Source organism: Hyperoodon ampullatus (genome assembly GCF_949752795.1).
Source record: "Hyperoodon ampullatus genome assembly, chromosome: 3".
Lineage (NCBI taxonomy): Eukaryota > Metazoa > Chordata > Mammalia > Artiodactyla > Ziphiidae > Hyperoodon > Hyperoodon ampullatus.
Window position 1 is genome coordinate 106,242,994 of NC_136916.1, and position 25,940 is coordinate 106,268,933.

At 51.5% G+C, this 25,940-nt stretch overlaps 2 protein-coding genes across 3 annotated transcripts; both read left to right on the forward strand.

The window, feature by feature from the left end:
- Positions 1-774: 774 nt before the first annotated feature.
- Positions 775-9,318, forward strand: PCK2 (phosphoenolpyruvate carboxykinase 2, mitochondrial; the record flags this gene model as incomplete). The annotated part of the gene is made up of 10 exons (XM_079701170.1): positions 775-803; positions 3,128-3,373; positions 3,836-4,020; positions 4,107-4,310; positions 4,672-4,859; positions 5,185-5,347; positions 5,632-5,850; positions 8,007-8,144; positions 8,443-8,538; positions 8,770-9,318. The coding sequence occupies 10 exons, from the start codon at positions 775-777 to the stop codon at positions 9,222-9,224; spliced, it is 1,923 nt and encodes a 640-aa protein (XP_079557296.1). The 3' UTR covers positions 9,225-9,318.
- An 8,263-nt stretch (positions 9,319-17,581) lies between these two features.
- On the forward strand, positions 17,582-24,705 carry DCAF11 (DDB1 and CUL4 associated factor 11; the record flags this gene model as incomplete). Of its 2 annotated transcripts, none has more annotated exons than XM_079701139.1 (14): positions 17,582-17,736; positions 18,657-18,784; positions 19,016-19,143; positions 19,418-19,482; positions 19,795-19,895; positions 20,126-20,272; positions 20,485-20,539; positions 20,895-20,963; positions 21,325-21,382; positions 21,469-21,654; positions 22,111-22,264; positions 22,661-22,813; positions 23,661-23,767; positions 23,865-24,705. In XM_079701139.1, the coding sequence occupies 14 exons, from the start codon at positions 17,582-17,584 to the stop codon at positions 23,997-23,999; spliced, it is 1,641 nt and encodes a 546-aa protein (XP_079557265.1). In that variant the 3' UTR covers positions 24,000-24,705. The 2 variants fall into 2 exon arrangements, with proteins under 2 accessions (XP_079557265.1, XP_079557266.1); XM_079701140.1 differs by having other exon boundaries at positions 17,582-17,713; positions 18,712-18,784.
- Positions 24,706-25,940: the final 1,235 nt, after the last annotated feature.

Here is a 25,940-nt window from a genome sequence, read left to right on the forward strand (position 1 = left end):
ATGTCTGGCTGGAGACATAACTTGAGAAATTACCAGAGGACTTTGTGGTGGTGGTTGGGTGGGGCAGATGCATTCTCCAGGGGAATGTGGAGAGAATGACCAGGCCAGAAGCCCAAAGAAGAGATTCTGGGGTGGAGAGACATCACCACTTCATGGTAAGGCAGAAAAGAGCCCTCATCACGGGGAGAAGAAACAGGGATTTGGGAGTTGGGGACTGAGGGAACCATAGCATTAGGGCCCTGGACAACAGAAGAGCCTGGGCTCAAGAGTGCCCAAGCCCCGGGAAGAACGGGAAAGGCAATGCCCAGCCCCCGGCTTCTAGACTTCCAGTGCCCCGTGGGCTCCAGCCCCTGGCCTCTCCCCTTGTTCTTAGCTTGTTTGTCACCCAACGTCTCCCAGTCGCTCTCTCCCGGGAGCAAGAGTCCTCAAAGTTACATCATGTGCAGGGGGCGAGGCGTAGCGGTGGGGCGGGGCCTCGGGGAGGAGGCAGCCGAGGAGAGGACCCAATCCTCCAATGGGAGACAAGGGTTTGGGGGCTAAGATGCAGGAGGTGGGGCCATGGCTGGGCCGACCTGAGGCTGGAGCCCCGTGCGGAGAGGGGGTCGCGCCGGCCCTGATGGGTCCCGCCCCTTCGCCCGCCCTCCTCCTTTTTAAGCGCCTCCTGCCTAGCCTGAGCTCCCGCTTTCTGCGCCGCGCTCCCTCCTTCCCCGCCTTCCTTGTCTCCCCGGCTCCGCTCCGTTCGCGCGGCCACCCCGCAACCCCGGCCCAGGTACCATGGCCGCTGTGTACCGCCCCGGCCTGCGGTGAGTGACCCCCAGTCCGGGGCCGACCCGCACCTTCCGCCGCGCTCGCCCCCTCGGGGCTGCCATTTGCGTTCTCCTGCTCGCGCTTCTCCGCCTGGTTTCGCCTCCGAGGAGGAGGAGGCGGGCAGGTGGCGAGTGCGTGTGGATCCACGGCCTCTCGGGTCGTGCATCTCGCTGGAGATCGGCGAGGCCTCAGCCGCTCCGGGTCTCTCGGTTTCCGTCCCCACCCCCCACCCCCCGCTTTGCGGGTCCCTGACCACACCGTCTCTATCTGCCACCCTCAGAACTTCCTTTCCCCTCCTCGCTCGTCCTCGCTGGGCCCGGTCTCCGTGTCTCCTCCTTTGCTTTACAGATGTAGCGCTTGTGCCCCAGGTTGCGGTGAGGAGCAGTAGGGCCTTGGGGTCAAGGGTGCATGAGCCCCTGGGGATTGAGCTCAGAGCTCCCTAAAGAAGGTAGAAGGTAAACAGCCATTCCCCAGCCTCCCCCGCGACTGGATCCTGGCAGACGAAGCTGGCGGGAAGCCCAGCACAGCCAGAGGGGCCTGGGGCCCGGGAAAGGAGGGAGGCAAGGTGGAAGAGCGGGCCAAGGTGCGTTCATTCTTACCTGGCTGGCTTCATCCCCTGTCCAGGACGGGAACCCCTAGGCCCTGCTTGTCTGCCCTCTCCCCCTTTTCACAGCTTCCTGTCTTCCCTCTGTAGCCTCCCTTCTCAGCTTTTGTCCCAGGGTCTGAGCTGACCCTCTGTCTCTCCCACAGCTGGTTCCGCTTGGCCAGCCCTTGTGGGTGGTCTCTGGAGAAGGCGTAAAGGAGAAGGTCCTACTCAGGAGGCTGGGGCGCGGGGAGTGGGGGAGGGAGCTTCCTAGGAGACTTCCTGAGCCAGCCTCCCGGTGGAGACAGGTTCTCCCCAAGGCTGTCTGCCTTTAAAATTAATGCTCAGGGGAAATTTCTCTCTGAGGGGGAACAGAACCAGGTCCCAGGAGGCTTCCACCTTTGCCCCTGGGGCCACACTGAGTTTCCACCCTGCCCTGCCCAGTGAAGCCACCCAGCTCCCACATTCACGGTCTGAGCGTCCTCCCTTCCCCAGGCTTATTCCCTGTGAGTCTGAGCGCCCTGCAGTCTAATGTTCCACCCCACGACCAAAAGCCAAAGTTCTAGGCATGTGTTCTCTAGGAAAGAGAGCCAAGGGAGGGACAGGGTCATGCGGTGCTGGGCATGTGGGGCACAGTTTCTGGCGGGTAAGGCCCTGGCATTAAGAGGACAGCTTCTCTCTCTTGGCCTTTGCTCTCTCTGGGTCACTCCACCCTGGGTCCAGGCCAACTGGAGAAGACCTTACTTTTCCCTCTCCTAGGGGTGTAAAGGGATAGACTCCAGGGACCCTGTTCTAAGAATTGGGGCATGCACCCCAGCCAGTGACGTTCTCCAACAGTCAGCCTTCTACACAGTTCAAAAATACCTACCCAGGGCTTCCCTGGTGGCGCAGTGGTTGAGAGTCCGCCTGCCGATGCAGGGGACACGGGTTCGTGCCCTGGTCCGGGAAGATCCCACATGCCGCGGAGCGGCTGGGCCCATGAGCCATGGCCGCTGAGCCTGCGCGTCCGGAGCCTGTGCTCCACAACGGGAGAGGTCACAACAGTGAGAGGCCCGCGTTAAAAAAAAAAGCAAAAACAACTACCCAGTGGCAGCACTTTATGCAATCCTTGTTGGCCCAGGTGGGCAACCGCAGATCCAGTGCCTGGAACCCTGACATCCAATCACCCACTCTGTGCAAGGGCCCAAATCTAGAAACCTGGGACTTACCATCTCAAAGACCTAGTCCTCTGCTTGAGGCTTTCACAGTCTTACAACATGCACATCAGAAGAAAAGAATGAAAACAGCTGCCTTTTTGACTTATAAAAACTATACTTGAGAATGAAAAGGACACCAGACACATGAAGCTGTCAACTGGGCACAGTTTACTGACATTTGGGCCATAGGACACCTGCTCATTTCCAAACATTGACCAGACATAGTAAAAAATGGGTATGAGCTAAGCCTCCAATAACATCAGCATGCCTTTTACATATAGCCACACAGCCAGGCATGTGTCTTTATGCTCGTTTGGTGATACCTGTCCCTTGCTAATCAGGAGACACCCTCACTAAGCCTCATAAAGGCCACAAGACAGACGTGGCCTGAACCCATCTTTCTTACCTATTCCGACCTCTTCATGGTGCCTGTACCCAGACCTACTTTAGCACATCCCCAGCAGCCCAGCTTTCTGTCCCCTTGACTTGACCATCTTCCACGAACACCTGGCCCATTACTTCTCTGTTTCTTCTCTCGCAGGCTTAGATGGCGTGGGCTGAGCCCCTGGGGCTGGCCCTCACGGCGCAGTATCCAGACCCTGCGAGTACTGAGTGGAGACCTGGGCCAGCTGCCTGCTAGGGTTCGAGACTTCGTGGAAAACAGTGCCCGCCTCTGCCAACCAGAGAGCATCCACATCTGTGATGGGACCGAGGCGGAAAACACTGCCACACTAACCCTGCTGGAACAGCAGGGACTCATCCGAAAGCTCCCAAAGTACAACAACTGGTATGCCCTGAGCCCAGTGACCTGCGAGATGGGGGCAGCTGTGGGGACAGAGGCCACTTTGGGTTTACCAAGACAAAATCAAATTTAAGTAGACCGTCCCAATGGAATGAGTGAGAATGGGAGCTTTGGAGGAAACAATCAGGAATTATTGGGATTGGTCTGTATTTTTATGTTAAGTGAATAAGCTGATACAAATAAAAGCCTTTGCTTTTTTTTTTTTTTTTTTTTTTGGTTACTTACAAGTTCAGGGAGTTTCTGCCAGGGCAGAGGCCATTAGGGGCTGGGGCCAAGGGAACTACCCCTTAGACTGGGACAAAATCTGGAGGAAGCAACTGAGATGCAAATGGATGGGAAAAAATAAGACCAACAGAAGACCTAGAGACAAAGTTGGACTTGAAAGAGTGGGTCTGGGATGAGGGAGATCTACTGGCCACTATCTTCTTGATATCCGCTCTCCCCCAGCTGGCTGGCCCGCACAGACCCCAAGGATGTGGCACGAGTAGAGAGCAAGACGGTGATTGTAACTCCTTCTCAACGGGACACGGTGCCCCTCCCGGCTGGCGGGGCCCGTGGGCAACTGGGCAACTGGATGTCCCCAGCTGAGTTCCAGCAAGCCGTGGATGAGAGGTTTCCAGGCTGCATGCAAGGTAACCAGGGAAGGGACACAGAGGCAGGGGCACTGAAGGAATAAACAGGTTGGAACGCTTCAGCCAGGTGGCGTTTTCCTCCACAGGCCGAACCATGTATGTGCTGCCATTCAGCATGGGTCCCGTGGGCTCCCCACTGTCCCGCATCGGAGTGCAGCTCACGGACTCCGCCTACGTGGTGGCAAGCATGCGGATTATGACCCGGCTGGGGACGCCCGTGCTTCAGGCCCTGGGAGATGGCGACTTTGTCAAGTGTCTGCACTCCGTGGGCCAGCCCCTGACTGGGCAAGGTGAGCGCCTGCTCTGCCCGGAGCGGGGGGACACAGAGGCCTACTTGTACTCAGAGGGAACCCCGCATCCTACCCATCCTGATTAGTGAGATACTGAATTCCCAAGAGCTAGGGCAGCAGTGCGCTGGGGGTGAGGCTGAGTTGGCAAAGCAGTTTGCTCAAGATTGAGAAGAGTGAATGATCCATGTCCAAGAATAGGGGCATGGGAGCTGATGCATATTATGAGGTAGGAGGCCTTAGCCACCCATTGACACCACCACTGCTACCGAGTGTCTTTCCTGCCACCCCCTGACCCCTCCGGCCCCTGACACCCCAGTGCCTGATGCCCCTGCCAGCAGCCCCATGACCCCATTGTCCCCAGGGGAGCCGGTGAGCCAGTGGCCATGCAACCCAGAGAAAACCCTGATTGGCCACGTGCCCGACCAGCGGGAGATCGTCTCCTTCGGCAGCGGCTATGGTGGCAACTCCCTGCTGGGCAAGAAGTGCTTTGCCCTTCGCATCGCCTCTCGGCTGGCCCGGGATGAGGGCTGGCTGGCGGAGCACATGCTGGTGAGGGCCTGGTGAGGATCTGGGCAGCTTCGGGGGGCAGGCCAAGGGTGGGGCCTGGCCAGTCAGCCTCAGCCTCGCCTCTCCACTGCCAGGTGCCCAACGGGCGGGCCAGGGACTCTGCGCAAATGCCCGAAGCTTTGGGCCGAGGCTGCTGAAGGTTGCGGGGGGGCTTCCCCTTGCTGCCACCCCAGGCCCTGTAGCAAGGCAGTGCACCTGTTTCATGAATAAACATTGGTCCTCCCTGTTGACCCCTAGCTGTCCTTCCCATGCAGACCATGCCTAGCCTCTGGTGACCTCTTCCTTGCTCCCTGTCCCCACCTGGCAGATCCTAGGTATCACCAACCCCGCGGGGAAGAAGCGCTATGTGGCAGCTGCCTTCCCCAGCGCCTGTGGCAAGACAAACCTGGCCATGATGCGGCCGGCACTGCCAGGCTGGAGAGTGGAGTGTGTGGGGGATGACATCGCCTGGATGAGGTTTGACAGTGATGGTGAGAGGCCCTTGGATCGTGTACTCGCCGTTCCGGTTCTTACCAGAGTGTAGGATTCCTGCCTCCACTCCTCAGCGTGAACTTTGTCAGTGAGAACCTTCTCCTAAACAGCCACCCCTCCCCCATGCCTCCTGGCAGCCCAGCCGCCCTGGAGATGCAAAACCTTTCCCCTCAGATCCAGGGTCCAGCTCGGGGCAGGGAGGGGCTGAGCAGGACCTTCCGAGGCTGAACCCCTCGACTCTTCCTGGTTAGTCCCTCCGTTTCTTCACTTTTCCTCCCGACAGGTCGACTCCGGGCCATCAACCCTGAGAACGGCTTCTTTGGGGTGGCCCCTGGCACCTCTGCCACCACCAATCCCAATGCCATGGCCACAATCCAGAGTAACACCCTTTTCACCAACGTGGCTGAGACCAGCGATGGCGGCGTATACTGGGAGGGCATTGACCAGCCTCTTCCACCCGGCGTCACCGTGACCTCCTGGCTGGGCAAACCCTGGAAACCTGGTATGGGGCAGGGATGGGGTGTAAGTCAGCCCCCAGGGCTCAACACCTTGATGATGTAAAAGCCTTTTCCTCAACCTGCAGCCATCTGCCAGGACCTCTGGGACTCAAAGGGAGTTATGCAACCCTAAGCAAGATCTCAGTTCACGTCCCAGTTCAGTTTGTGGCCTGGCTGAGTCGCTTAACCTCCTGAGCTTTAGTTTCCCCATCACATGAATGGGGGTAGTTTCCATAGTACTGATCTCATAAGGTGTTGGAAGGTTAAATTAAATAATGCATGCAGGGCTTCCCTGGTGACGCAGTGGTTGAGAGTCTGCCTGCCGATGCAGGGGACGCCGGTTCGTGCCCTGGTCCAGGAAGATCCCACATGCCGCGGAGTGGCTAGGCCCGTGAGCCACGGCCGCTGAGCCTGTGCTCCGCAACGGGAGAGGCCACAACAGTGAGAGGCCCACGTACCGCAAAAAAAAAAAAAAAAAAAAAAAATGCATGCAAAGGATTCAACGTAGCACTGAATACATAGTACATTCTCAATTAATATAAGCTGGATATTTTTAAAGGGGGGGTTGTCTTGGAAATTATTACAGAAAGAATTGGACTCCAAGCACAGTCATAAAGTTTGACCCATTAGGAAGGAAGAAGCCTGCCCCTCCCCCTGCCACTTGGACCCTCACCCCACCCCGACTCCCCATGTAATAACCATTGTCTAAAGGTCAGTATTGTTACCCTCACCCTTCCCCTGCTCCTCCAACACATACACGCCAATCTTTCCGAACAAAATCAGACCAGCTCTTTAGCCTCTCCTAGAAGCTAGTTTCTCAACCCTGTCATTACTCCCTTGTGCCCTGCAGCCCTGCCCCTTCCTCCAGGCCTGCACTCTGGACCTTCAGCTTTCAGTGGCCCTTGGCATTCTGTGAGCCCAGACCTAGGGGTGGGAGCAAAGAGGAGCCTAGCAGGGGAGGGTGGCCTGTGGTCACTGAAGCCTACATTCAAGTTTTCCAGGCTGGCTTAGCAGTCACCCCCCTCATTTAATCATCCTTCATTTTCTCTAACACCATCATTAAGCCCTCCTTAGCCCCCCCACCCAACTGAGAAACCCAAGAAACTTTCATATTTCGCCACAGGCTAGTTGCCCAACCCTTTCATCACCTCTGGATTCAGGGGTGTAACGAGGGCATGTTGTGCCCAGCTTCAGTTCTCAGAATAATACCTTGTGCTAGGTCCTCAACTGGGGGCTGATGAAAGTGCAGGAGAGAAGCATAAGGATGGTTCTTACATGAAAGTGGAGGCAGGAGCTGGGGGTCAGAGGGGGGCGGGGGCGCTGGCTCCGTGACTCCCTTGCCCCCCAGGTCCAACCAGTAACCTCTGGCAGAGAAAGCACTGTGTCCATTCAGGGCCCCCGTGATGGTGCTTTATACATATGCCATTGACTCAGTCCCAACTCCTCTCCAGGCACCTGAAGGGGCCAAATGACCTGGGCTTCTCAGGTTATGACTGCCCAGGTTATGTCCTTGTCTGAGTTCTTCAAGCCCTATCACTCTAGCCGGGTCTGAGCAGACCCAGGGAAACCACCAAAACCTCGCTAGCTTTAAAATCAGTTCCTGTTTGCATTCTGATAGCTCAGGAGATTCTGTCTTCCGCCATTTGCTGATGGAAAGTCAGTTGTCTGTAAACCGAAGAAACAACATGACAACAAAGACAATAGCAAAGAAGAAAGTCGGGTGTCTGAAATACTGACCTGTTTCAGTTTTTGCTTTAGGATTGAGTGTCTATTTAAATAATAATCCCATAAATTAAAAGAAGAATTCCTGGGGGAAATCTTCCATTATAACCTTGTGCCAATATTTAACCCCATTCCCTTGAGCACTGCTCAGTGCCAAGTGGCTGTAGCTTGGCATAAACATTAGTGTCCTGCTAAACACCAGTTGCTCTCTCGCTCTTTTCTCCCATAGCTCAGCTGGCAGTACCATTATGGATAAATAACCTGATCTTCAGGGGAGATGTCCTGGCTCCCTTCTCCCTGCTCCTTACCAACCTCCAACCCGAGATTGTGGGGAGCTGATGATGCAAAAAGAAACTGTGCAAGAGTGTCTGCAAATGTCTCTCTGTATTGGGGGTGGACGTGCCCTTGGAAGTGATAGTATTTGTATTTGCTCTGCCAGGTGACAAGGAGCCCTGTGCACATCCCAATTCTCGCTTTTGTGCCCCGGCTCGCCAGTGCCCCATCATAGACCCAGCCTGGGAGGCCCCTGAGGGTGTCCCCATTGACGCCATCATCTTTGGAGGCCGCAGACCCGAAGGTAAACATCGTGGGGGCTCCATGCCATCTGGGTTAAGTGTTGGGCTCTCTATCAGGGCCCACTTCCTTCTTGTACTTAAAGCTCAGAGAGCCTAAGCCTGGATCGCCAACTACAGCTGTCTGCCTCTAGAGCACCCCCCTGGAGAATGCAAAATCGAGGTGGAGTGGGGAGGCATGGGGTTTGAAAATGGGCAGCTGAGGTCCTAGGAGAGAGAGAGTAAGAGTCAAGATCACCAGAAGGGATGGAGTGATCGTACAAAGATAAGGGCTGCCTTTGACCATGTGCACTGGTGTCCCAGGAGTCCCCCTGGTATATGAGGCCTTCAGCTGGCGCCATGGGGTGTTTGTGGGCAGCGCCATGCGCTCGGAGGCCACTGCCGCGGCTGAACACAAAGGTGAGCTCCACTCCTGTGTGCCCAGCTTGCCTCTTCTCTCCCTTCCTGAACCAGACCTTCCTCCTGCCCACCCCTTCCCACGTGTATCTTTTCCCCATTCCCTTCCCCTCACCCTGCCTTGAGGATGTTCCAGAACCGCCAACATTTCACAGCTTCCTCCGGCTGGAGGTGGGGTACCTTTCTCTTCTCCAGTAAGAGGAGGTTCCTTACCCATCCTGCTCCCCTCCCCAGGGAAGGTCATCATGCACGACCCATTTGCCATGCGGCCCTTTTTTGGCTACAACTTTGGGCGCTACCTTGAACATTGGCTGAGCATGGAGGGGCTCAAGGGGGCCCGGCTGCCCCGCATCTTCCATGTCAACTGGTTCCGGCGCGACGAGGCAGGCCACTTCCTGTGGCCAGGCTTTGGAGAGAATGCTCGGGTGCTAGACTGGATCTGCCGGCGGCTAGAGGGGGAGGACAGTGCCCGAGAAACGCCCATTGGGCTGGTGCCAAAGGAAGGTGCCTTGGATCTCAGCGGCCTGGGAGCCATAGACACCACCCAGCTGTTCTCGCTCCCCAAGGACTTCTGGGAACAGGAGGTTCGTGACATTCGGAGCTACCTGACAGAGCAGGTCAACCAGGATCTGCCCAAGGAGGTGATAGCTGAGCTGGAGGCCCTGGAGGGACGCGTGCGCAGAATGTGACCTAAGGCTACAGCTAGCGAGAGAGCATGCCCCCCCCAACCCCACCCCGCTCCAACCCTCCTAGGAATAAGCAAGCTACCAGACTTGCGGAAAATATGAGCAACTTGACATAACTATCATCTTCTGGGTGCCATGAGACCAGGCCACAGACCTTCCCCCACATGCTGCCCAATAATGAGATGCTCATTTATTTAATATAACATCTGTGCTGTTTTCATTTCCTGCCTGTCTTCACAGGCTTCCCTTTAACACCAATCTCACCATCTTCTTCCAACCCTTCCAAGTAGCTGGTGTCCCAGTGCAGCCTGGCCTGGCACAGCCTGGTTGTATAAGGACCTCTCTCACAGGCATCTCTACCACCACTGGGAGAAGGCAGTAACTACTCATGTCCTGAGGTCTTAAAAAGGTGGGGCCTCTGTGAGCTGCTCAGTACAGCCTCCAGGCCTAAAGTTCCCAGTCTCCCATCAGAGACACAGAAGCCTCTATAACCCCACTCACCAGTGAAGCAGTTCCATTGTCGATTCTCAAACCTGTTCTTCCTCCTGCCTGACCTGAAATTGGGACCCGCAAAGTATTCATGAAAGCTTATTCAATATTAAGGCAGCTTCCATAGTACCTTCTGTGTGCCAGGTGCTGTTCAGGGGTGTCAGCTGAGAATAACTTCGCCCGTGATCTAGATCAGGCTGAGTGAATGTATAAACTGAGATGGGTACAAGGGAAGTATGTACCCAGAAAATCAGGACAAATTTTAACAAAATTAAAATTACCATTTTAAAAATGGGAATATTAAAATGGGGAATTCCCTCAGAAGAAAACACTGGAGGAGGAAACACCAAGTGTGCTCATAGAAAACAGCCAATAACCAGTTATAATGTGTAACAGCAGAAAAGAATCTAAAGGTCAGTGTGGATCACATGCTAAAACACAGCAGTGGAGTCCATTGCACTTAAAAATATCTAGCCAAATCCTCAGCTTCATAAATAGCATGTGATAACTGAAACAATATGATCAGAGGCAGCATAGTATAGATGTTAGGCACCTAGTAGACTCAGGTCAGGGGTGCCTCTCAGTTTCTTCAGCTGTAAAATGGGGATGTGCCTACATCTAACAGTGTTGTTTGGATTAAGAGTCAGTGAAGCCAGGCACTCAGAACTATGCCTGACAAGGAATAACCATTGAATATATGTCAGCTGTCCTCACCTTTCCACTCTACACTGGTTAGAGTGGGCCCCATAGGCATATGTTATACATTGCTGGCTCCACAGTTTAAGAGGAAAACGAGCAATGTAAACACAATTTAGAGGAGAAAGAAAAATAGGTTTGGAAATAAGTCCTTCCTGGTAAGAGGCAGGGAACTGGGGTTCCAGACACCTCTCTGGTAACTAAATGCACAGGGGGTAGGAAGGTGTTAGCCTTAAAAATGATTTTGGGGACTTCCCTGGTGGTCCAGTCGTTAAGACTCCACGCTTCCACGGCAGGGGGCACAGGTTCAATCCCTGGTCGGGGAACTAAGGTCCTGCATGCCGTGTGGCACAACCAAAAAAAAAAAAGAAAAGATTTTATTTCTCCAAAGAAGACATACAGCTGGCCAACAGGCACGTGAAAAAATGCTCAACTTCACTAATTATTGGAGAAATGCAAACGAAACTACAATGCGGTAACACCTCATATCGGTTAGAATGGCCATCATCAAAAAGTCTACAAACAGTAAATGCTGGAGAGGGTGTGGAGAAAAAAGAACCCTCCTACAGTGTTGGTAGGAATATAAATTTATGGAGAACAGTATGGAAGCTCCTTAAAAAACTAAAAATAGAGTTACCATATGACCCAGCAATCCCACTCCTGGGCATATATCCAGAGAAAACTAGAATTCAAAAAGATACATGCACCCCAATATTCATTGCAGCACTATTTACAATAGCCAAGACATGGAAGCAACCTAAATGTCCATCGACAGATGAATGGAGAAAGATGTGGCACATATATACAATGGAATGTTAGCCATAAAAAAAGAATGAAATAATGCCATTTGCAACAACATGGATGGACCTAGAGATGATCATACTAAGTGCAGTAAGCCAGACAGAGAAATACAAACATCATATAATACCGCTTATATGTGGAATCTGAAAAAAAAAAAAAAGATACAAATGAACTTATTTACAAAACAGAAATAGACCCACACACAGAAAATAAACATGGTTACTAAAGGGTAAGGTTGGGGAGTGGGGGGGGAAGGGATAAATTAGGAGGCTGGGATTAACACATACACACGACTATATCTAAAATGGATAACCAACAAGGACCTACTGTATAGCACAGGGAACTCCACTCAATAGTTTGTAATAACCTATAAAAGAAAAGGGTCTGAAAAAGAATACACACACACGTATGTGAATCACTGTGCTGTACACCTGAAACTAACACAACATTGTAAATCAACTACACCTCAATTTAAAAATTAAAAAAAAATAAAAAGTCTGGAAAAACCCTAGTAAAAATGATTCTGTCAATGAGAATAAAATTGGGCTCCATGCCCTGCAGCTCCAGATAAATGATAAAATATAGTTAACCTTTTTATTTCAAAATAAAACACAGATAAAGAAGACCATACAAAACAAAAGTATAGCTTAATAAGCTAATATAAATGGAACAACCTTGAAACCATTACCCAGAAAAAGAAACAACTTTGCCAAACACTAAAAGCTCCCCCACCCCCTTGCCATGCTCCTCATCTTCATCACAGCCCCTCATTCCTGGTGGAAATGGACACCATGGTTCATGATAGTCACATCCTTGCTTTCCACCACCCCCCCCCCCCCCGGAGTTGTATTACCCAAATCCAGATCCCTAGACATTACAGTTTTTGTAGTTATAGTCTTGCACATTTAAAAGAAAGTGTATATGCCTTTTAAGTCTCTTTCAATCTACAGGTTCCCCCTCCACTCTTTAATTTTCCTTCAGTTTAACCATTGAAGAATCCAGGCCTAGATGCTCAATGCCTAGATTCATTCATTTATTAGGGATTTCAAAACAGCTGTACTCAAACTCTGTCATAATAGTTGGAATAATTTTACAAAGGGACACTCCTTTTATCTTCTATTTCATTACTCAAAGGTACAGTTTATATAAGAACAGCAAGTAACTGATTCTTTTCCTTTATTTACCATCTTCAAAATAACGATTTGGCTTTATATCATTCTTCAAAAAGGTGACCAATTAGTAACACACACACACACACACACACACACACACACACACCCCCATTATGAACTCATGGGTTTAAACATACTTAATGTTTATTAAATTATCCTTATAATGCTCAAATTATCCCATCTTTGGCCATAAGCTTGGCTTCTGAGTCCTTTTGACATTACCCTGATGATGTTTACTGGCTTCTTTGCTACCCAGAATGGTAAGTTGTTCCATGTTCATCTTGTACATTTCTTACCCCAGACCTAGAATCAACCATTACCCCAAGCTCTGGTTTCTTTCCATGGGAAATGGTATTTTAAGATTTAGGTGGTAGGAGTGTTTATTGCTACTGGATTGTTTCTAGGTCTTTTCAGTGAATAGGGATAGGAAGATAAAACACCTCATGAGTTTATACTGATAGTTCCTATTCAAACTCAGGGCTAAAGGGTATTTAACTTCTATATCACGTTTGTAACTCCTATCACCACACAAAAAATTCTGGTTCCCAAGGACATAGGAGACAAGAGTATTAGAAATCCCATAATTACTCAGTTTCTTTATAGTCAACACATTTTAAGTCCTGGGCAAATTAGCGTACTTCCCCCGTTCCTTCTACATCGAACATGCTGCAAGAAAATAAGTTATAAACACGTCATCCATCACTTCGGAAGACAGAACTTTCCCTTGTGTTGCCTGAAGCTGTACACGTGTCCCAGGAGCTCTGTGCAGTCACCAGGCTGGGAGCTGGGACCGGGGAGAGAGAGGACAGGGGTAGCCAGAGAAAGAAAAATTTGCTTTCCTTCTCTCCTCTCAAGCTCAGCCCGCCCCCTGGTGGAGATGCTAATGCTCCGGGAACAGCCCAAGGCAGGTCAGATGGGAAGTCAACTAGCCGACATGTACAGAACAGTTACTAGAACCAGTCCTAAAATGGGTGCTAAAGGTAGAAGACCTCTCTGTGGCTTCAAGTGGCTTTAAGTGTAGCTGAGGAGAGTGGAGGCTGCCCAAATGAAAAGCACTTACAAATTGTCACCAAGCAACATGCCAAATTTCAAAATCACGAGAGGGAAGGCCAATAAAGTTTATCAAAATGACTTCCTTATTTTTAAAGAAGCACCATTGTCTTTCAATGAAACACATAGTATAGCCTAACATATAAAAGCTCATATACATTTTTAAAATAATGTAAGTCACAAGTGATATAATCAACTTCATAGGCTTAAAAATCTTTTTTACATTCAAAAATCAACCAATGGATCCAGAGATAAAATCCTATATTCTTTAGAATTTGATGTTAAAGACTCGTTTTGGCCATAAAACCTCAGATTTTTCTTTTTAACACCATTACTTTTAAATGTCTTATTCAATAATATACAAATTCCATATTTCAAAGGATTGAATTTAGATTTTATTCAGTTTTAAACTGCATTTGTAAATTAAAAGGATTTGTAAGCTAAGGAGGAGAAGAGGAAAGAGGTTAATTTAAAAATGAGTTAAGGGGGGCTTCCCTGGTGGCGCAGTGGTTGAGAGTCCGCCTGCCGATGCAGGGGATGCGGGTTCGTGCCCCGGTCCGGGAAGATCCCACATGCCGCGGAGCGGCTGGGCCCGTGAGCCATGGCCGCTGAGCCTGCGCGTCCGGAGCCTGTGCTCCGCAACGGGAGAGGCCACAACAGTGAGAGGCCCGCGTACCGCAAAGGGCTTCCATGGTGGCTCAGTGGTTAAGAATCCGCCTGCCAATGCAAGGAACACAGGTTCGAGCCCTGGTCTGGGAAGATCCCACATGCCACAGAGTAACTAAGCCCGTGTGCCACAACTACTGAGCCTGAGCTGTAGAGCCTGCAAGCCACAACTACTGAGCCCCGGTGCCACAACTACTGAAGCCGCGTGCCTAGAGCCCGTGCTCTGTAACAAGAGAAGCCACGACAATGAGAAGCCCGCGCACTGCAACGAAGAGTAGCCCCTGCTAGCTGCAACTAGAGAAAGCCCGTGTGCAGCAATGAAGACCCAACACAGCCAAAAATAAATAAATTTATTTTAAAAATTTAAAAATAAATAATAAAAATGAGTTAACATGAGTGTAACAGAAGTTTTTGTTTTCTGTGGACCTCAGGTGGTCGAACTGTGTTAACCATGATGTTCTGTTCATACTGTATCTTTGTCATTAATTCATGCAAGGCCTTCTCCATTTTATTATTTGTTTAATGATGTAATGAGCCCAGGTATTTTTATACTTTTTAAATGCAAATTTAAACCATATTGTTTTTGCATCCACCACATGTCACCAGAAGAACTACCACCTTTTTTAAACCTAAAAATGTAACTTGCACAATTTCCCACAGCGTAAAAATAGAAGACTACATCATTTTAATGGCTCCCTGGCATTTTTGTCTACCATATGGACCATCATTTATTTAACCAGTCCCATCCCGTAGCAGTGTGTTTGGATCTATTTTGTTTCCAGTGTTTTACTACTATCAATAATTGCTCTGCTGAACATAAACATTTTTGCTAGACTTAGCATACAGGTCAGGGCTAGATTTCTTAGAAGTGACACCACTGGGTTGTAAGGAAGGGAGTCTGACTGGTAGAGATAAAGCTTCCCCCACATAGGAAATTCTCCTGGGAAGGTGCAGAGGGGGAACAAGCAAGGAATTTATGGCCATATTTGCTTGGCAGAAGTAACAAAAAAATGAGGCTAGTAAAAAAGACAACCACGTTTGGAAGTTTGTATTTGTATTTGAAACAATAAACAATAGTGAACCATTTGTAGGTTCTTAAGAACTAAATGCTATTAGAGAAGAATACTTCTAGCAGATCAACTAACTAGGAGAGGCGTAAAATAATGAAAATTTGATGTTGGGTGATGACCCTGAAAAACCACCTCAACTAATCAGCTAAGAAACCATAGGACTTGAAGAACTGAATTAAAAGGGCAAAGAGGAGGGAAAGATCATTTTGGAAAATGATTCCATACTTTCCAGGCTGGACAACCCAGAAACCAAACTCCTAAGATTCTGTGATTCATAATTTAGAATTATTTTATAATTTATAAATTTAGAATTTATTTATTTCTAAATAAACCTAAGATTTATTGAGACAATACTATAGGGCAGATAGTAAGTAACCTGGCAATAGGAGATGGCTGACTGGCAGAGCCGGCTACCTAATTAGTAGAGCCCAGAGCAAGAGGAAAATGTGGGGCGCTTGCTCAAAGACTTTTAAGAATTTCAAAGGGTGACGGCAGAACATTAAGGCAAGTGTGGGCCCCTGAAGCCGCCCTGGTAACCACAGATACTAAGGTCCGATCTAGCGATCTAGAAACCAGGAGGCATCACCCGAAGGACTAACCACACCCTCTCCCTCCGAGGGAGAGCGAGCCCCAGAAGGAGATGCCAGGCAATCCAAGGGCCCCCGCTCCCCCAACCAGCACTTCTAAGAGAGTGCGGGCTGGGGGCGCTGAGGTGCAGCTTGGACCCTGGGCCTATGCTCCCGGCACGGTCGCTCGACCCATCCCCGCCACCCCACCCAGCACGGGCGAGGATCCCGAGGTACACAAGTCCTGGCCTTGGATTCAGCCGGGTTACTCATAAACCAGGAGGAGGGGGTAGGAGGCGCCGCGCGTGACACCCTGGACCAGCGGCCCGGGGCGGAGAAGCACCCCAAGGACAGATGGTCTAAGAAAAGTCCGCAAATCCCTGAAGGCCCAGGAGGAGTCTGAGTGGAACAGACGGAAGGCGGGCGGAGACCCTTGGGGGTACTAGGAAGCGTCTGCAAAGAGCGCGGAGGGAAGCCAGGGGTCATCTAAAAGGCTGCCAAAGCGGCTAACGGGCGGTCTAGAAAGGGCGGTCCCCACAAGAACAAGGCTTCCGGAAGCTAAGCCCGGAAGGGCGGGTGCAAAGGCCTGTGACTTGAGCACATTCCAAAAGCCCCGGGCACCCCTTAGGGCAAGGACGGCTGTAGCTGCAGCCGGCGAAAAGAGAAAAGCTAAAGCCGGACAGGGACCAGGGGAGGAAACAGTAGGCCCTTAGAGATCGCCTGAAAAGTGCGAAGCCCAATTAACCTAAGGGACTGACAGCAAATTGTACCCCTTGCTAAGACACCTCTCGGAAGCAAACCAACTTCTCTTGTAAGCCCCGCCCCTCGTCCATTAAGTCTAGTTCCGTTGTCTCTGATTCAGGAAGCAGCCGGTTCCCTACTTACTCCTCCCACAACAAGGAGCTACTGCCCTACTGGGTCGCGCGCTTTCTCCTCCCCTCAAACCCCTTGCGCACTTTCTCCCGCCCATCTGTCAATCACCGCGCTCAGCTGTCCAGTGAGCGGGCCAAGGGGGCGGGGCCATCAGGGGCGTCGCGTGACGTCTGCAGTCCGCCAGCCGCGGAGCTGGGAGATGAGTGTCGAAGGAGGCGCGTGACGGAGAAGCGGTTGGCCGACGCCGCGGCGGCAGTCGTTGTAAACAAGGCCTCGCGCCGCTCCGGGCCCTGCGACCGCTCCTGGCTGGTGGGTGGTCTCGCGCGGGGCGGTAACCGCCGGCTTTGTGGGAGGTGCTTCTCGGCTTCCTCCCTGCCTACCCCCGCTTAGTGTACACACCCCCGGTACACCACGTGGGCGTGAGGCAAGGAAGGAGGGGGGGTGTAGGCCGAATTTTAACCTCATTGGTTGTTGCTGCCGCCGGCTTTCGCAAGGGAGTGCTCTGATTGGCCGGTAAGGGGGGCGTCGGGGGGGGGTCTCTGACTCCTAAGGCTTCTGATTGGTTAGATGGGGTAAGCTAATGAGACGCTTTCTTCCGCGAGGGGTTTTGATTGGCCGGCCAGAGAGGTTACCTGGGAATCCACCCCCACCCCAGGGACTTTGATAGGTGAGTTTGAGGTAGAAACAGAAATTCCTCTTCAAAGGATTCTCACTGGTGAGCTAGGGTCGTGCCCTAGGCTTCACTCTGCTTTTTTTGCTTCACAGGATCGGGAAAGGTTTGTGTTCCCGAAGCCTTGGGAGTTGTTACAGGCTAAGGAGAAGGGATCTCAGTCTCTAGGAAGGGTCGCCCTCCTAGAGACAGCTACTATCGTATCTCAGGAGTCTGTGGTGTTTCTAGAGCAGGCTTTGCTTTCACCAAATCCAAGGAGGTGACAGGAGGAGTCCCTGCACAGGACTTAAGGATGCTGTGACCAGACATGGGATCACGGAACAGCAGCAGCGCAGGAACTGGGTCCGGAGACCCCTCCGAGGGCTTGCCCCGAAGAGGGACTGGCCTGCGTAGGAGTGAGGAAGAGGAAGAGGAGGATGAAGATGTGGATCTGGCCCAGGTACTGGCCTATCTCCTACGCAGGTAACTTACCCCCTGGTGTTTCCCCACCAGGTGCCACCACAGCCCCTTGATCCCAGCTCCAGTCAGGGGAGTTACAGAGAATAGGGAATGAGATTAGCCCAGGACAGCTGTTCTGTTTGAGCAGAACAGCTTTCCCTGCTGGACACTCGCCGCACTCAGCTTCATACCCAGTAAGAGTGGTTCTTGCCTAGGGAGGGTCAACAGGATGTCTGGCTCTTGTGTTTGAGGGGACTGTTCAGGGGAGTCTCTCTACATGACTACACAAATGTAACCTATTTTCCAAGTAAGTAAAAAAAAAAAAGGGGGAGGTAGGGGGGTTCCCTGGTGGGAAGGGAGTGATGTGAGGGGTGAAGAAAAGAGTTAGGGAAGTGGGTGTTGAACTTAAGTGAAGTTATTGACACATGATATGAGGCCACGTGGATTTACTTGAAAAACAAGTTTAAATTAACCTAACTCTAATCCTGTTCTTGAGGAAAGAATGCTTTGAGGGAAGTGACCACCAGGAATTGACTGGAAAGGGGTGCAGCTGCCTTTGGTTCTTAGCTGTGGCTCCCTGAGGAGAAGACGAGCTTGGGAATCCCTTCAGAAAACCACGTTCTATGCTGGACTCCTTGGGCAGAGGCTCAGAAGGAAATGCTCTCAGAATTTTTAGCTCTCTGGGAAGTCAATTTAGTAGATCTGTCAACATGCATGCAATGTTGGGGTTTTCTACTCCTGCTGTAAGAGTGAGAATTAGTTTCCCAGTGTGTCTTATAGGAGACAGAATAACAGCCAAGGTCTAGTCAGCCTCAAACTTCAAAATGGGGACAGTATGAGGGTTTGAGGACAAGGTGGTCTAAGAATTACATAGCTATTGACTCTGAATTTGGTTGATTTGGGGAAGGGATCCTCCCCTTTATCATGGGGGGGTCTCTCCACAGAGGCCAAGTGAGGTTGGTGCAGGGAGGAGGTGCAGCAAATTTACAGCTCATCCAGGCCCTCTCGGACTCGGAGGAAGAGCATGACAGTGCCTGGGATGGTCGTCTTGGAGACCGATACAACCCACCCGGTAAGACGAAAGGCAGACTGAGACCTAATATCAGAGGACTTCCATTAGAAAGCGTTTTTTTAAAACTAACTTCGGCAAAAATTGAAAGAAAAAGATGAGATAATTCAGGGAATGAGGGAGTCTTTGCAGCCCAGTATATTCAGCCACATTGAGTAGACTGAGCACAGCTCTGCTAACTGTCCTCTGAGGCTGGAAAAGACCTAGGATGAGACTTCTGTTTGGTACTCATAGTGGATGCAACCCCTGACACCCGGGAGCTGGAATGCAATGAGATCAAGACACAAGTGGAATTGGCCACAGGGCGGCTGGGGCTTAGGCGGGCAGCCCGGGAGTACAGCTTTCCTCAAATGCTGCACCAGGTAGGCCTCTCTACTTCCAGCCAGCCTGGCAGCAGGCCTATCAATGCAGCCAGAAGCTACAATCCCAGAGAAGAGGGAAGTAAACTTCCCAAGGACGCCTCAAGTGCTGGAGCTGGAGAGCTCTCAGCCAGCCTGAGCTGGAGTTTGGTGGGACATACTACTGTGTGTGGGGTTCATTTCTGTAGCAAGGGCAATATTTTTGGAGGACGGGGGTTGGTGTGGCTGAAGTGGCCCTCTGTTTCTGCTAGCAATATTCCCCAATCCCTTCCTTTAGAGAGAACGGGGCCTCTGCCACCAGGGAAGCTTCTCCCTTGGAGAACGGTCTCGAATGATGTCTCAGTGAGTATGGGGCTTGGTGGAGAGGTTCCAAGGGCCAGATAGGTCTTATTTCCTAAACTGTGAAGGGATCAGTGTTAAAGGATCCTCAGGGATATTAAGTTTAGGTTATGTGGGGTTGAGGCTTCGAGAGTGAACAAAGTGGAAAAGTATAGCAATTGAGAGGATGATAAGATGATTCAAAGAAAGGGGCTTATACCCAAAGCCAAAGGGAAGAATGCCCTTGTACTCACATCCAGCTCTGTTAGGATTCTGCAAACTGGGACATTCCCCATCCTGAGCTCCCCTTACCCTCACTTTCCCTCTGCTTCCCAGCTTCTTGCCCAATGATCTGGGCTTCACTGATACCTACTCTCAGAAGGCTTTCTGTGGCATCTACAGCAAAGATGGTCAAATCTTCATGTCTGCTTGCCAAGGTACCAGACCCTAGTCCTACCAACTGCCCTAGAACAACAGACGTTCTCCCTGACTGAGGCTAGAAAGCCCCAGACCCAGGGAGCTCAGACCTTGGCTTAGGGATGCTTAGCTAGAACACGTCCCATGATCAAGGGAAGATTCCACAGATCAGTGGTGAGTGAGAGAGGTCTGATCTAGGGAGGATTCCAGGAGGGTGTTCCCTAATTCTGCCTGATCCCCACTCACACAGACCAGACAATCCGACTGTATGACTGCCGGTATGGCCGCTTTCATAAATTCAAGAGCATCAAGGCCCGGGATGTAGGCTGGAGCGTCTTGGATGTGGCCTTCACCCCTGATGGGAACCATTTCCTTTACTCCAGCTGGTCTGATTACAGTGAGTGTGCCCCAGACCACCATCATCTCTTCAGCCTGGGACCTGAGGTCTCCAGATGCCCATCTCCTCCATGCCATGACTCCACGCCTTCTCCTGGGCAGATCACTCCCAGGGTCCAACATCCTTCCCTTTTGTTCCGTCTCCTCCTTAGCTTCACTTCCACCCTCCTAACCTCAGCCCTGAAAGATTCTTGTTTCTCTTGCTTCTCTTAGTTCATATCTGCAACATCTACGGGGAGGGAGACACACATACTGCCCTGGATCTAAGGTACTGGCTTCCTTTCCTGGTTAGACTCATCAGAAACTTCTCAAGGGAGGCTCTCCGGGAGCAAACCTCTTGAACTGGAACTCCTGCTTAGAGGGGAAAGTACACTGGTTGCAAGTTTCTCTTGGTGGATTCCTGGGAGGGGACCACCCAGCCTGTCAGCCAGAGGACCAGAGTAAAATAGATGGCTGCAGGATTCTTCCCGGCTTCTCACTGAGGTGTTCCACGTTCTGGCACGTGCTGGCACGACTTCTTTTTCTCTCAGCAGTGTGCCCCACGGCCCTCATCAGATTCTGTATAGATTAACCAGGGCTAAAGGGAAGTCCACTTAACGCAGCTCCTCCTTTGCTCTTTTCAGGCCAGATGAGCGTCGCTTTGCTGTGTTCTCCATCGCTGTCTCCTCAGATGGGCGAGAAGTGCTAGGAGGGTGAGTGTTTGTGGGGATGCCTCTGTCATTTAATGAGATAGGAGTTCTCCCAGAGACCAGCTCTGCCGTTACAGAGACTGCGCTGGACACCTGTACCCAGGCAGCTGTGGAGAACAACCAGGCCTTCTCCGGGGCCAAGGCTTATGAGTTGCTTCACTTCTCACTCACCATTTCCTCAGCATGAGATGGGAGGTCTCAAACCTCCTTGCAAACACAGCTAACTCTTCTCCCACCTCCTGTATAAGAAGAGGGAAGGGCTCTCCCCTCAGCAGGACTTCAAGACAACAGTCTCTCCACAGCACATGTAGCATGGGTCCTCTCGGTCCTGGCTCCAGAACCCTCTTTTTCCCTTCCCTTTCAGGGCTAATGATGGCTGCCTGTACGTCTTTGATCGAGAACAGAACCGACGTACCCTTCAGGTATTGCTCCTGAGACTTCAAGCCTCTGCCTCCTGGTCCTTGGCCTATTGAAAGACCTAGAAAGACCTGGCCCCCTTCTCCCCTAGATTGAGTCCCATGAGGATGATGTGAATGCGGTGGCCTTTGCTGACATCAGCTCCCAAATCCTGTTCTCCGGGGGTGACGATGCCATCTGCAAAGTGTGGGATCGACGCACCATGCGGGAGGATGACCCCAAGCCCGTGGGTGCACTGGCTGGACATCAAGATGGCATCACCTTCATTGACAGCAAGGTGGGCGTGGAGTCAGGACCGCATAGCCAGGCGACTGAGGTTGTGGTTGTCCAGGAGGGCGTCTGAGTAGATGGGTGTGGGAACTCGCCAAGCTCCTCATTAGCCAAGGTTTGCAAGAGCTGGAGTTCAGGGAAGAGGCTTAAGCCACGAGACATGAGGTCCATCGGTACCCACCATTCCTCAAGGAGCAGGGCTTTCTGTACAAGAAGAGTAGAAGACAATCTGACCCAGTATAGAACAGGAGCCCAGCCAGCGCCCTAGGCAAAGAAGGGGAAACCTAGCCAGGGTGTGGGGTCTGTGGTAGGAAACCAATGGTGAGGCCCACCTGGATGAAGAAAGAGGCAACCAAAGTCAAAAGACCAGGGTTCATACTCCTCAGCTGGGGAGGGGGAGCTGGACTGACAGACCTGACATCTGCAAGCTCCGATGCTTCATTATCCATCTTGGGATTCACAGGGAGATGCCCGGTATCTCATCTCCAACTCCAAAGACCAGACCATCAAGCTCTGGGATATCCGACGCTTTTCTAGCCGGGAAGGCATGGAAGCCTCTCGCCAGGCTGCCACACAGCAAAACTGGGACTACCGCTGGCAGCAGGTGCCCAAAAAAGGTGAGAGCAGATGTAGAACCCGAGATCTGGAGAGTGAAGGGTCGGGGGTGATAGTTAAAACATATAACCCCTGGCAAGGCGTGGCATGGGCACCGTGGATGGGCCAAAGCCTGGAGCCCTCCCCCTTGCCAGGCATTAACTCTTCATTTGCTGAGCCAGGGGTTCCCAGTGTAGGGGCTGGGGATCCCTCCAAACCTACGAATGCAAAAGTATTTCAGCGTCTTGACCATCGGCAGAGCCATATTGGTGTGTATCAGCTGACCGTTAGATGGGGAAAGAGCCACCAGCTGGGAATCGGAAAGGCGATTGTCTTTGAGTATCAGTCTTTGCTGAGGACCAGTGATACAGGGGAATCCAGACTCCCTAACCCAGGGCTCACCCTGCATCCCTCCCCAGCCTGGCGGAAGCTGAAGCTCCCAGGGGACAGCTCCTTGATGACCTACCGGGGCCATGGGGTGCTGCATACCCTCATCCGCTGCCGATTCTCCCCCACCCATAGCACCGGCCAGCAGTTCATCTACAGTGGCTGCTCCACTGGCAAAGTGGTCGGTAAGGACTGTGTCTGAACAGGGGGCCTCGGGAAGGGCAGCAGTGTTCCCCTGGCATTCTACCTGTAACCACCAGTGACTACCTTAAGAAACCCAGTGACAATTACAAGTGAAATTTCATTTAGCCTGGAGCGGGGAGGCTTAAAGGGAGAAAGAGAAAACATTCTATTCATCAGCATTTTAAATTAAGAAAGGAACACAGAATTCTAGTCAGTAAATATACTAGATTACCAAAAATATACTCGGTTCTGTTTTTCAGCCAGTCAAGGGAAGAGATTGCAGATGAAAGGTAGGAGGGAACAGAGACAAAAAGAATGACACAAAAAGACAGCAGCAAGTAGTAAAAGATGTACAGCCACTGAAGTAGGAGGAATGCACGAAAAGAAACACACAGTCACAAACACAGTCACAGGAGCCTAAGACAGTGCCAAACCTAGGGAGGCCCTGAGATGGCGGCCTATCCAGGGAGAGGGAAAGGTGCACCCACGTCCAGAAAAGGAACAGCACGTTCACATGTCTGTGGAGACAGGCCATTGTTCACTTTTGTAGTGTCTTCCATATCTTGTGGGCTTTTAAGAAAATGGCTACTTTAAAGCCACATTTCATTTTCTTAACTGTAGACCCTGTGACATTTAGCTAAGGGCCAGAGATACCCAAGCTCTGCTAGACCATACCCTCAACCTGAGGTAGGGAAAAGAAACTAACACCATCCTCGGGCATGGGCTTTGCTCCCCTGGGAAAATGGGAAGTTGCCTGAGAGGCAGGTAAGTGGTGCTGCTCAGAGAGAGATGAGGGGTGGCTCGAAGGTCTTCTGGCAGCCCCTTTCCACTCTGGCCTTTCCTGGACAGTGTACGACCTCCTCAGTGGCCACATCGTGAAGAAGCTGACCAACCACAAGGCCTGTGTGCGTGACGTCAGCTGGCACCCCTTCGAGGAGAAGATTGTCAGCAGTTCGGTGAGGATGCTGGGGTTAGGGGGGCCAGTGTGTGTCTGGGACTTGGACCCAGGAGGGGGCAGTGCCCCCTGACTACTTGCCACCTTCTGCCCCGCAGTGGGACGGGAACCTGCGTCTGTGGCAGTACCGCCAGGCTGAGTACTTCCAGGATGACATGCCAGAGTCTGAGGAACACCCGAGCACCCCTGCCCCAATGTCCCACCCCTCTACAGCCTTTTCCTCGCCCCAGTAGATCTGACTTCCAGCCCCATTCATGGGTGAGCCTTTTGACATCTCTCCGCCTCCTCCCTTTCTCCCTTCTGGGGGATCTTTGGGGAATCACTGGCATTGGGTGGGGAGAAACAGAAGCCCAGGCTTCGGCCCTCTAGCTAAGCCCCGGGAGGGAGATCCTTCCCTTGGGGCAGAGTGGTCTTCTCACATGCTCACACCCATCAGCTTGGGTCTCTGTCTCTGGTCAGGGTCTGGCAGGACTGCCATTATCTGGTCAGCAGGAATAAAGTCCCGAGTGTTTTTAATCTTGTTTGGATGTTAAGTCTTAGCTCCTAGAGTAGATGCCTGGGGCCAGGTCTGAACTGAACCAGGCCCATTGCCCAGGCCTTCACGTTGAGGACTAAACTGGTCAATCAGGGCCAGGTGTCCTGGCCTTTCTTCCAGAGGTCCTAATGGCTAGAGCTCTAGCCCCTCAGGGGAGGGGGGGATGGGTAAGGTGTGTCCTCAGCACCCTCCCTGGCTGGGAATTACGTTTTCTCTCTCACGTGTCTGGGTCTTTGGGGTAGGCAGGCTGTGGTGTGAGAGGCTCTGTGTGACCCCACACAGGGCGGGCCCTCCCCTCCCCGAGGGTTCCCTTGTGCAGGAGGCCAGCAGCTTCGAGGAGGGATGTTGAAGTAGGACTCCTTCGTCTTCTCACTGGCTTTGGCTCCCTCAATAAACTCTCTGTGGGAACCTAGCTTAGTGTCCGTCTGTCTCTCTCTTTTTCCTGTCTGAGATCTTTTATCCTCTCACTTCAAGAAAACAGTTTCAACAGAGCCTTCAGATATGCTTCTCTGTGGGAGAAAACACTGCTTTGATGCCCCAAGATGAACGAAAATACCAAAATCATTAGTTGACTGAGCTTTGCAACAGGGAGTCCCTCACCAACCTCAGAAACTTCCCAACAAGTAGAAATCGAGATAACAGGAAATAAACACGTTTTAGATGAGAACCTGGAACACCCACATCAGCTCTGCCCTGGAGCTGGTCCAGTCTATGGAAGGAAGTAGCCCAGAGCCAGAGAGCACCTGGTGGGCACTGATGCCAGGTCCCATCTGGGCACTTCACACTTAGAACCTTATCTACCTCACAGCCACCCTTTTTTACAGGTGAGGAAATGGAGGTGTGCAGAGGTCAGGCACCATGCCCCAGGGCAGACCCATGGTATGGTCAGTAGGGGAGCAGCTCGGATTGATCTTCCCCATTATCTCTAAGGAACCTGGATGCACACCTCCAGGGGGGTCTTAAAGACACAGCAAGGGGTTAAAAGATGTACCTATTCAGCAGCAAAGCAGGTAGTTTTGAAAGAATAAAGCGACTCCCCTGGTGGTCCAGTGGTTAGGACTCTGAGCTTCCACTGCAGGAGGCACGGGTTCGATCCCTGGTAGGGGAACTAAGATCCCACATGCCTCACGGTGTGGCCTAAATAAATACATAAAAAAATAAATTTTTAAAAACAAAAGAATAAATTGTCCAGATGCTTGGCCTCCATATGCTCTCTTTCCTCCAGTTGATCCGCTTGCATGAAACTGTCATGCAGATCTCCTTTCCCACCAGCCCTTTTCGTTCCCCCCTGCCTCTTCACCCAGAGATGCCAACCTGTCTCACCCAGAACTGTTTTACCTCCAGGATGCCAAAGGTAGAGGCCAATTAAAATTATTAGTGACCTCAAAGCCTCATTTAGTCAAGGCCCCAAGGGCTATCTATTCTTCTCATTAAGAGATGCATGTCCGGGCTTCCCTGGTGGCACAGTGGTTAAGAATCCGCCTGCCAACACAGGGGACACGGCTTCGAGCCCTGGTCCAGGAAGATCCCACATGCTGTGTAGCAACTAAGCCCATGCGCTGCAAGTACTGAGCCTGCACTCTGGAGCCTGCGAGCCACAACTGCTGAGCCCGCATGCCACAACTACTGAAGTGCGTGC